The sequence below is a fragment of the Protopterus annectens genome, chromosome 2.part0 (assembly GCF_019279795.1).
Source record: "Protopterus annectens isolate FY-2018-M chromosome 2.part0, PAN1.0, whole genome shotgun sequence".
Taxonomy (NCBI): domain Eukaryota; kingdom Metazoa; phylum Chordata; order Ceratodontiformes; family Protopteridae; genus Protopterus; species Protopterus annectens.
This window is the reverse complement of record NC_056728.1, coordinates 38,902,741-38,915,334: the sequence shown is the minus strand read 5'-3', so window position 1 is coordinate 38,915,334 and position 12,594 is coordinate 38,902,741. Positions and strand designations below refer to the sequence as shown.

The 12,594-nt window shown below is 40.2% G+C and overlaps 1 protein-coding gene across 3 annotated transcripts in view; it reads right to left on the bottom strand.

The window, feature by feature from the left end:
- The window catches only part of COL6A3 (collagen type VI alpha 3 chain), a 739,239-nt gene that overhangs the window by 658,387 nt on the left and 68,258 nt on the right, over window positions 1–12,594 (bottom strand). For 2 of the 3 annotated variants that reach the window (XM_044060522.1, XM_044060523.1), the window contains exon 3: window positions 10,192–10,785. The exons of the other annotated variant lie outside the window; for it this stretch is intronic. In XM_044060522.1, the coding sequence (XP_043916457.1) occupies window positions 10,192–10,785 (594 nt within the window). The remainder of the gene's footprint in view (window positions 1–10,191; window positions 10,786–12,594) is intronic. 3 annotated transcript variants of the gene reach the window in all.

Genomic DNA, 12,594 nt, shown 5'->3' with positions numbered 1-12,594 from the left:
TTTTAAAAAGGAAGTACTGCGAAGCAGAAGGTAAGGAAATTAAAGTAACCTAAGAAATTAGAAGTTTTTTTGCAAAATGGAAGATTAATTCAGAAAAACAAAAACTTATCTGCTTGAGAGCAACAGTCACAACATCTTTCGAGCAGAGCAGCAAATGAGATTTGAGGTACTTGGGGGATGGTGCATCATGGGTAAGGGAGATGCTTGAGAGCTTTTTGGTTGCCATGAGCTTCAGCAACAGCCGAGTCAGACCTGAGGGATTCGATGCGAACCCATAAGTTGAGGACAGAATGAAAATTGGCAACATCAGATGATTTACTTTATTACAGGATATTGAAAGGACAGCTTAAGGATGCACTGGATATGGATCAGAAAAGAAAATCAGCATAAAGAATGATTAAAAGAAAATAAACAAAACAGATGGAATGCAAAGGAAAAAAAGACATGATAAGAAAGCCGATAGAAATAGTCAGAATGACACAAGAGTATGGAATAAGTAGGTTATAAGCAATAGGGAAGGACATAGCATTCAAGGATAAAGAGGTTATTAACTCCCTTGTACAAATCCCACATCAGACTAATAACAGAGTACAATGCTCCCTTCTGTACATACCTCATCAGACACCTGCAGCAGCTGAAGAGACCTCAGAAGTCTCTCACTAAGAAAATTCAGAGCTTTTAACACATGACCTACATGGACAGACTAAAGGCCCTGTCACTATACTCTGTATCATATAGATTGCTTACAGTCGACTTGTGCCTGACTACAAAGCAGTCTCAAACCCTGTCTAATGGAAATGCGACACATCCGCAAATCAAATGGGACAATATTTACTTCCTCTAGGAACTTTAATATAGCCTGCAACATTAACAGGACATGCTGGAGAGACAGATATGTCTCCCAGAGGTTGCCACTCCTCTGGAACAAACTCCCAATTCATGTAAAAATAGAGCTCCTCATTGACCCTATAAGTGTAACTTGGACAACTGGGTGGGAAACCATAAATCTACCCTGTGGTTTCACCTATGTCCCTCTTGGACAGGGGCAGCAGGTGCTAATCTTAGATTTGCATTAATAATATAGACTATATATTTTGTCTATAAAGAAACAAGGGTATAACGTGGCTAGGCTTGTTAGGGTCCTAGGGACAACAGCCTAGTAACCGCCTATGATCCTGTGAAATCACAGTTAATTTTAATTAGAATGTTGCAAGAAGTTAGTTGCTATAGCTTTTTTTTTTTTTTTTTTGCTTTCCTTCTCCTTGTAGTGCATAAATTGGAGGAAGTACCAGCGGGTAAAAGTCTTCTGATCTGTCTGAATGCTGTACCCTTTTATCTCCTACTGCTTACCAAACATCAGATGTCCCACAATCAGTCAACACACTCACTATCTTTGGGGAAAAAAACAATCACAGGAGGCCATCATCCAGGTTGCCATCTACTGATTTTCTTATTTACTTCTAACCCCTTCGCCCAGTGGCTAACATGCATGCTTGCAGACACAAGGGCCTGCTATGCCTTCTACTGTGGATATGCATAACCTTCATAAAGGGTATCATGCAAATGGATCTTGGTAGAGCCAAGCACACAGCCACTGTCCATACCATATGTAGAATGGCACGTAACCCCCCCCCCCTCTCTCTCCAGGAAGTGCCAGCACTGCATAGGGCTAGACCACCTCTCTCTCACTACGGATGAGTTACTTCACCTGGCTGTTCCCGCACCTAAGGCACTCATTATCTCAGATTATCTTAGTCAAGTCAGAGCTACAGCTGAGCTACTGTGATAGACGTTAGCATAATCTGTACCCATGACATAAAGTTTATGGAAAATATTACAGGCAGCAGACTGAAGTGTACTAGAACAAGGGTACACCTTGAAAGAATCTCAGGGGCATCATTTCTCATTAAAAATATTCTGACATTAAAATGCAAAATGCCATATATTAATAATCTGTTTAAGTGGTGTGTTTAGGCATTAAAGTGCATAGCAGAAAACATAAAAGTCATTTTTAGATCTCAACTAATGCAATACAAGAGGCCATTCATTCATTGTAGGTCACACTTACTGATGCATGCTAATATCTCCTGTTTGGATGAGTTTAATTGCATATTACTAGTAGTGGTAAGAAAGACATACATGTTAAACTTGGTTAGAAAATACAAGAAAAGGTGTGTTTATCTAACTAAATCAAGTGAGGATTAGCACTTTTAGGTTCATAGGTTCATAGGTAGGTACTAGGCTATCTGCCCAAAGACATTTATAAGCCTAGCCAGAATGTGATGGTTTTTGCCGCCCCCTTAGATTAGTTCCCTGTGTCTCTGTCCAGCGGAGCCACTGAAGTGAACCCCGGGGTAAACTTTCTGTTTCCCATCCACTTGTCAAGGTTTCTTTAGAAGAGTGTTAGCGAGGAGCTCTGCCTAATATAGATTGGAATCTTGTTCCAAAGCATGGGAAGTCTCTGAAACAGGAATCTATCCCTCTAGCACATCCTATTTATTGTTGTGGTGAGGTTTAGATCCCTAAAGCATGTGGCTTGAGGAGATAAGGTTTTCTTTAGGTGGAGCATGTCCATCAATTCTGGGTTGGACATGGCCTTGTATGTCAGGCAGAGATCACCTCTGAGTAGGTGGCATGCAACCTAGTACAGCTTGAGTTTCTTCAGTGGAGCTGCATAGAGCATCCATTTGAGGCCAGTGATCCTCTTGGTTAGGTACTTCTGTGGTCTTTCCAGCTGTTGCAGCTGTCTTGTAATGTACATCCCAAACGGGGTGTTGTACTGTATGATGGGTCTGCTGAGTGATGAGTAGAGGGGCACAATAACCTCTTTTGATCCGATTGCAAACCCTTTTGTGATTAGGTGGGCCACGTAGGAGGATTTTCTAACCACTTTGGCAATGTGATTATCAAAGGTGAGATTACTATCTACCTGGGTCCCCAGATCCCTTATTACATCTTCCGTATTTAGGGGACTACCACCTATGTGGTAGTTTGTGGGTACTTTGTTTTTTCCAAAGGGGATGACTATGCACTTTTTGGCATTTAGCTTGAGGCCATGATTTTGACACCAGGTATCCGTCTCAGTGAGATCCTTTTGGAGGATGTCTGTGTCAGCCGGAGAGTCAATTATAGCCCCTAGTTTGCAGTCTTCTGTGAACTTGGTCAGCCATAGTCCTCCTGTGCTTGCCTGTACCTCTGAGAAGTATATGCTGAACAGGAGGTGTCCTAGGACTGAGCCCTGGGGAATGCCACTTGTAACCAGTTTAAAGTCAGACCTAGCTCCTGCAACTCTCACCATGTGGGTTCTGTCCATGAGCCAGTTGGAAACTCATCTTGTGACGTAGCAGTTTATATTCAGGCTGGTGAGCTTGTCTATAATACCAGAATGAGGAATGGTGTCAAAGGCCTTTGCGAGGTCTAGGTAGGCTGTGTGTACCACCTTTCCCTCATTAATAGCCTTAGTAACTGTCTCAAAGAAGTCCACCAGGTTTAGGAGGCATGACCTGCCCTTAACAAAGCCGAACTGGGTAGGGTCCAGTGTTTGGAGGTTTCCAATGTCTCTGTTAATGAGTTCCATGATGATGCGCTCTATAGCCTTGCAGACCAAGCTAGTCAGGCTTATAGGGCAATAGTTCCCAGGGTCTGTTGTAGCTCCACCTTTGTGGAGTGGAATAACCGTTGCTGTGCACCACTATTGGGTACGTAGCCTGTGGAGAGGCTGAGTTTGAACAGTGTGTTTAAGTGAGGAGTTAGTTCGTCTTTGAGCTCATGTAGGAAGCAGCCTGGGACACCATCCGGTCCCATTGATGCTGTGTTTTTGGCTTTGGAGATGGCTGTTTTAACCTGAGTGTCTGTGATTTCAGGGACTCTACATTCTTCTGGTATGGTTATGGGCCCCATTTGGGAGTGAGAGGGGGATGAATGTGCTGAACCTGTCTGCCAGGATGTTGGCGATATCAGTCGGTTCAGTGTATTTTGTGCCATTCTGCACTAACTCCGAGCAGATCTGAGCATTGCCACTTAGATTCTTGACATAGCTAAAGAATGCCTTGTGGTTATCTTTGGAGTCCTTGGCAATTTTTCTTTCGAAGCTTGCCTTGGATGATTTTATGAGGGATTGTAGTTTCTTGCTGATACTGATCAGGGATGTCTTCCCTTCTTGGGATTTTACTCTTTTCTGTACTAGTTTCCTCCTTCTATTGTATAGCTTGTTTATGGCAGGAGTCCACCAGACTGATTTCCTTTTTTTGGAGGAGTGAGTCTTGGTTTAGCTTGAGATAGCAAGATCCATGCATTCTTGTAGGTGCCCATAGAATGCATTAGTACAGGATTTTGCAGCTTGGACAGCGTTATCCTTCAGCATGGGGGCTTTGAAACTTTCCACCTCGGTCTAAAGTAACGTGAAGTTTGCTTTTGAAAAGTTTTTCACGGTGGTTTCCTTGTCCGGGGGTGGGGGCGGAATGTGGATATCCAAAGTGATTTGTTTATGGTCAGATCTAACCAGCAAGGGGTTGACCTCCGGTGTGGAACACTGGTCGTCCATGTTGGTGATGACCAGGTCCAATATGATGTCACCTCTGGTGGGAGTGTTGACCAGCTGAAACAGGGCATTTGAGTTTATAAATTCTAGGAAATGTTGGGCAAGGCAGTTAGTACTTGAGTAGTTCTCCCAGTTAATGTTTGGGTAACTGAAATCATCCAATATTAGGGTGTTTGGTAGGACCTTTATGTTTACCAGTACTTCCAGAAACACAGAATGGGGGTCCTGGGACATGGTGGGTGATCTGTAGCAAGCCACAATTTGATTTGGAGTTTTGCCCGTTGTTAGTTGCACATGGATGATCTCTGAAGCATCGTGCTGTGCCACTAACCTGGAGGTGTGGGTATCCTTGATGAATATAGATAGGCCCCCACCTTTTGTATTTCAGTTTTGGTTCTGTGTGCCGAAATGTATGGTATGAGTTGTAGCCTGGTAGTGCTGGGGTGCTCTCTAAAGCCTTAAACCAGGTTTCTGTTACTGAACATATATCGATTTTCTCCATACTGAGGAGTGCCTCGGGTGTGTGCATTTTGAGGTATAGACTTCTGGCATTGAGTAGCATTACCCTCAGTTTTTTGTTACTTGTGCTATTTACGGTGGTGGGTTTGTCTTTTGAGCTTTGCCTAAAAAAGGCACTATGGGGGTGGCAAGAGCATTGGCCAATATTCAAAAGCCTAAGGATGACAGGTGCAAGCCGTCTCAAGCAAAGCAGCGTGGCTTGTCGAGCATGTCTTCCCAGGTGGACAGACACTGGATCCCCTTTGAATGACACCAGAAACTTAGCCAATTGTTGAAATCAAGATTTTTTTTCTTTATACCGTTATATCACTCTTGGTGAGGGCAGGATGCTACTCAGGGTCAGGGTCAAACCGGCCTGGGCTACGTGATCGGAGAGCTCTTCCATGTCTCTTTTCATGTAGTCCAGGGAAGTACGTCTCAGGTCATTCACACCAACATGGACAATGATAGAGTCATATTTGTACTTGTTCTGGAGTGACCTGAGTGCTTGTTATGTGGAGGATCCTGGCACCCAACAGGGAGCTAACAGTAACCTTCTCCTTATTCAGCCTAGTGAGTGGGACGTCAGTGTGCCTGACTATAGAGTCACCTATCACTAGTATGTTGGGTATGTTATTTTGCCTTAAGGGTTGTGATTGCATGGCACACTGGTTTTGTGAAGTATGTGTTTCATGGTTTGTGTTGGGGGGTGGAGGTTACTTGGATGTTTGCTTTGGAGGTCTCTGTTGGTTTTGCAAATTTTTCTTTAGAGCTTCCGAGTATGCTTTCATGTATTTATGTGTGTTTTTTGCCGGTGCTGGTTTAATGGGTCTATGTGAGACTGGTGGTGTGATGCAAGTATTTCCCTTCTCCTCTTGACTGTCTGATCCAGTCTTGGGTTGAAACAGCTTAGCCTCCAGTTTGGCTGTATAATTGCATCTCTCGCATGTATTAGTGTTTGGTGGTAGGAGAATAGGGTTGTCTTTGTACATGAGGCAGTTGTAACATTGCCTCAAAATGCTCAGATTCACCAGTTGGACTGGAGAGTACACCTGAAACTGCCCTTTGGACATGCCTAGATAGATACAGTGAACTGTTTTACTGGATGGCTAATAAGGTCGAATAGAGAGCCTTATCTTTCTGTACAGTACAGGAGGGTCTAGTGCTTGGGTTTATAAGTGCTTGCTATGAGTTTTGAGCAAGTGCCGGGCTGAGAAATTAATGGCTTGAGTGCTTAAGTTGAAAGTTTGTCTAGTTCCAAGGTAAAAATTGAGGAGGAGACTTTGTGGAGCCGGGAATAATTTTACCCTAGCTAACCAGCGCTGACCAGTGCGCAAAACCGGGCAAATGCAATATTTACAATTATAGTGGTAGTTATCATACATCCCTGAGTTGCACAAAACAGCATGCATGTGTTATAGCAGGCCCAAATGCAAGGAAATGAAGAGATATAAATTAGCCCCAAATGACCAATAAACTACTAATTTCTGGGCTGAAACCACTCCTCCATGAACAGATAGGCTGCTCAAAGCTCCCCTCTCTCACAGGTAAACAGAGAAACTTTCCTATCCAAGTAAGGTATGGGCAAACACAGAGATTTGTAACACAGCCCTGAATTCAGCAGTAACCTGAAAACTGGACTATACTAGCTTAGAAAGGTGAGAAACAAGTATATTTTTTGGGGGTGGTTGTTTTTTTTTCAGAAAATAAAGCAGATACAATCAAAAAAACACTTTAAATGCACAGAAAAGGATACTTATTGTTATATATCGCAGATCAGAGTTGTAGTCAATGCCCCTAGTAATAAAGTAGGAAGAAACAAAATACAGTAAAATCAGATGAATAAAGTGGAATTTATATATATATATATATATATATATATATATATATATATATATATATATATATATATAAAACAATAGAAAACGAACAAACTGATTTAAACAAGTTACCCAATTAACCAGAAAAAAGCTCAGAAGTGAGCCCTGTTCCAGCAGTCTTCAATCAGGCAAGTTCTAACTGCACACTTCTGCTACTAGGGTGCAGGGGAACCTTCTCCAAAAATAGATGGCCTGGATCAGTGCTCAAGTTCTACAAACAAAGCTAGATTCAGCAGGCCTGAATCTGGTCTACGCTACAGCAACAAGGTGCACCAATTTCAGAAAGAAACAATTCAAATAAGTAGGCACAATAAGCCCGTGACCAGAAATTCCCAGCTCAGAAGGGCAGAATCCAGCCTCTCCTCCCACAAGAGATCAGACCACAAACCCTCTTAATGTAGAATAACTGATCTGAAGCCCAAGTGTTTAAGCCAGAACTAATACACTTTTAGAATAGCAGACACTGGGCCTTTAATCAGCAATTCCCAGCTTAGAAGGATGTAAGCTACCTATCCTGCCACAACAGTGCAGACCACAAACCTTCTTAATGTAAAACAACCTGTATCTAGCCCAAGTGCTTAAACCAAAAGACTTAGAATAACAGTTACAATTTAATCAGCCTACTACTAAGCAGTACACTCATAAAAATGTTTGGGTTCTTCTATTACAGGACTGTGTATTTTGGTGCAGCAAAGGATGATATATCAATAATGGTTATTTTATGTGCATATAGAGAATGAGATTAAACCTTACAAAAATGGACACTATACTCAGAAGAGAAGAAAGTTGTTAACAGAATATTGCATGAATGCAATATAAAAAATTTCACTGCATCAAAACTGAACCATTAAGTATACAACCCAGGCAGTAACAGTAACAGTAACAGCAAGAAAACGATGTCGATATACTGGACTGAAGTCCATCAAAAATGAGCCCAATACATTCTTTATCTTCTGTGATAAAAGATAAATATAATAATGATGTATAAGCATATGCATCTGATTATATACATACACACACACACACACACATATATATATATATATATATATATATATATATATATATATATATATATATATATATATATATATATCTTCTTCTTCTTTTGGCTGCTCCCATTAGGGGTCGCCACAGCGGATATCTGTTTCCATTTCTTCCTGTCTTCTGCATCTTGCTTTGTCATACCAATCACCTGCATGTCCTCTCTCACCATATCCATAAACCTTATCTTAGGCCTTCCTCTTTTCCTGTTACCAGGCAGCTTCATCCTTAGCATCTTTTTCCCAATATACTCTGCATCCCTCCTCAGCACATGTCCAAACCAATGTAATCTTGCCTCTCTTGCTTTGTCTCCAAACCTTCCAACCTAGGCTGACCCTCTAATATACTTATTCCTAATCCTGTCCACCTTCGTCACACCCAGTGCAAATCTTAACATTGTTAACTCTGCCACGTCCAGCTCTGACTCCTCCCTTTTTGTCAATGCCACTGTCTCCAACCCATATAACATAGCTGGTCTCACTACCCTCTTGTAGACCTTCCCTTTCACTCTTACTGGTACTCGTCTGTCACAAATCACTCCTGCCACTGTTCTCCACCCACTCCATCCTGCCTGTACTCTCTTCTTCACCACTCTTCCTCACTCACCATTACTCTGAACTGCTGATCCCAAATATTTAAACTCATCCACCTTCACCACTTCTACTCCTTGCATCCTCACCATTCCTCTATCCTCCCTCTAATTCACACACATATATTCTGTCTTAGTCCTGCTGACCTTCATTCCTTTTCTGTCTAGAGCATATCTCCACCTCTCCAGGGTCTCCTCCACCTGTTCCCTACTCTGACTACAGATCACAATGTCATCTGCAAACATCATAGTCCATGGGAACTCCTGTCTGATCTCGTCTGTCAACCTGTCTATCACCATTGCAAATAAGAAAGGGCTCAGAGCTGATCCTTGATGTAATCCCACCTCCACCTTAAACGCATCTGTCACTTCCACCACAGACCTCACCACTGTCACACTACCCTCTTACATATCCTGTACCACTTTTGCATACTTCTGTAACACTCCCGACTTCCTCATACAATACCACAACTCCTCTCTAGGCACCCTGTCATATGCTTTCTCTAAGTCCACAAAGACACAATGCAACTCCTTCTGACCTTCTCTGTACTTCTCCATCAACACTCTCGGAGCAAACATCGCATCTGTAGTTATCTTACCCTGCATGAAACCATACTGCTGATCACTAATCATCACCTCCCTTCTTAACCTAGCTTCCACCACTCTTTCCCATAACTTCATGCTGTGACTGATCAGTTTAATCCCTCTGTAGTTACTACAGCTCTGCACACCATCCTTATGCTTAAAAATCGGTAGCAAAACACTTTTTCTCCATTCTTCAGGCATCGTCTCACTTTCCAAGATTTCATTAAACAATCTAGTTAAAAACTCCACTGCCATTTCACCTAAACACCTCCATGCTTCCACAGGTATGTCATCTGGACCAACAGCCTTTCCATTCTTCATCCTCTTCATAGCTATACTTACTTCCTCCTTGCTAATCCACTGCACTTAATGAGTCACTATCCGCACATCATCCAGCCTTCTCTTCCTCTCATTCTCTTCATTCATCAGCCCCTCAAAGTACTCTTTCCATCTGGTCAACACACTCTCCTCGCTTGTGAGTATGTTTCCCTCATTATCCTTTATCACCCTTACCTGCTGCACATCTTACTAGCTCAGTCCCTCTGTCTAGCCACTCGGTACATGTATGCATAGATAATACACATATATGCACACAGACGCACACATATTACATATGAACCTTTTTTTTTTTTTTTTACTTACCAGAAATGTAGTGTCAGTGCTTTGAAATCTGGTAGTTCAGTGACAAAGTTTCTGGTGTACGTATTATAAGTTATTAATTTGGCTGAAGCCTGTTCATTTGAGTAGCCAACCGAAGCAAATTTATTTAGAATTTTTAATAACTTTCAGTTCAATGAAACTTGATGACATTCAGATTAGTTTTAATTAAGCCAAGGGCTCAGGAGGTACCCACCTAAAGAGTAGGTGTGGGGATCATATCTCCCACCTAAGAAATAACATTAGTGAAAGTTCCATTCTGTAAGCTATTCCAAAATTAATGCCTTTCAACCACTTAGTTATTGATGATTTCACCATATCCACATTATAATAATAATATGCTATTAGCATAATGAACATATTTTAACAATGCATTAGTTAAAAAAGCAGCTACATACCTTCAGTGACAACACTTGTACCTAAAGTTACAGTTCTCATTGCTATTCCGTGAATATATGGTGAGAGTTGTGGCTCAACATCATTAATAGTGCTGATATCCGAGGGTTTGAATATAAATGCAGAATCAATGGCAATTTGTTGAAGTTCTGGTGTTAAGTCATTCTGGACCCCAATGACAAAGGAGAATATACTAGCTTGTTTTAGTGCTAATGCTCCCTCACTTACATCATCACTAGACTTTGCAGATGTTATCACTATTAAGGTTTGGGGTACCCCTTCCTCCTCTCTGTTGCCACCTGCAGGGGTAAAATGGTTTTGAATTACAAAGTCCAGTGCTGCACCAAGCAAAGCTTCATCTCCACCTTTGAATTTAAGATCATTGAGGGCATCTAGAACTTGTGCCTTTGTGGCATGGCTATTTAAAAAGAACTCAGTTCTGGGTTCTTCACTATACTGTACCACACCGATTCGTATTCTGTCTGCTCCCACTTCAAGGCTGTCAACGAGTGTAACAAGAAAGTCAACCACGTATTGGAAATTGTCAGCTCCAATCTGTTCTGATCCATCAATTAGGAAAACTACATCAGCAGTGCCTTGTGGGGGGAAAAAGAAAGAAAAAGAAATGCAAGAAGGGAAAGCATTAAAAGTGTTCCATGCAGTGTGCTTTAGCAAAACTACATCAAACAGGCAACTCTGTTAAAGATATTTTGAAAACAATGACAGCAATATTCTGAACAGTAGTTCTGCATTTTGACTGAATAAAGGCAAGACAAGTCAGTGAAGTCAGAATTTACCACACCCTACCTTCAGTAATAATCTCCAATACCCTAACAAACTACATTAAAATGTGCATTTGGGCTTATTATTTAATATAAGTGACAGGATAATGTATCAGGTTTATTGAAATATGTTACTAATCTGAGAAAAAGCATGCCAGTTTTCTGTAAAATATGCAGTGCCAGAATATCAAACTACATAATGACAATATTTTAGAAACTGAAGGGGAATAGCAAACAACCCATGTGTGATACCATAAAACAAAGCACATTTCATTAACTATATAATCTAGAATCATTATACTCATTTGTAATGAGTTTATAAAATTTTGATTATTCAATTCATTAATTTCAAGGCACATGGATTTCATCACTTAATATGTTATTTCTGTTTTTGTGCGAGTTATATTTATGATACAGGCACTGAAGCCACCTACAGCTGTTTTATTTTCACTTTTGTTCTAATATAGGAATATTTTACATCTGTTTTATTTGCTGTTAACCTAATTTGTTTCCATCTCCTGTGATGGCTTATTTAATGGAGTAACTTCACTAGAAAGAAGGAGAGCTGGTGATGAAGCAGAGGAGCTCAAACCAAAGTATCCACAAGCAAGAAAAAATGATGCTCCACACCGTCAAAACTTTTATTAAAACAGACAAAGCTTTCAGAAAATATATCCTTCTTCAGTATCTTTCCATCCAAGTATAAAAACAGCATTTTAAATACAATATCATTACATCAAATGACACAGCACATCTATCAGTAACATCAATTAATAAAACAATAATTAGCCTTTTTCCTAAAAGGACAATCCACCATACAAAAGGAATAAGACAAAGATAATACATATATAAAGAAATCTATATTATTCCTTCATTCAATTTATTTCACAAAAACGTATAATAGTTCAATTAAACAATAAGAAGTAAAGTTATTTTATTCTCTGTTGTTTAGATTTTAAAATGGGTTTAATTGTGACCTGTTTATTAAGACCTGGGTGTCTATCAGCTTCTAAATGATCTGGAAGCTGATAGACACCCAGGTCTTAATAAACAGGTCACAATTAAACCCATTTTAAAATCTAAACAACAGTGAATAAAATAACTTTACTTCTTATTGTTTTATTGAACTATTATATGTTTTTGTGAAATAAATTGAATGAAGGAATAATACAGATTTCTTTATATATGTATTATTTTTGTCTTATTCCTTTTGTATGGTGGATTGTCCTTTTAGGAAAAATGCTAATTATTGTTTTATTAATTGATGTTACTGATAGGTGTGCTGTGTCATTTGATGTAATGATATTGTATTTAAAAATGCTGTTTTTATGCTTGTTGTATGCAAAGACACTGAAGAAGGATATATTTTCTGAAAGCTTTGTCTGTTTTAATAAAAGTTTTGACGGTGTGGAGCAGCATGTTTTCTTGCTTATTTAATGGAGTAGCAGTGCAAATAAACTAGAAATGTCATTTTGTATCGCTAATATAATGAAGTCTGAGGTCGCTGCTTAACTCTGCTAAGGCCCGTCAAGAAATCCACTGTTTAGCCAGTTGTGAGACATTATAGAGTTACTATTAATATATCTGGCATCAGACTGAAGCACACTGAGCTATCTTTCCCCT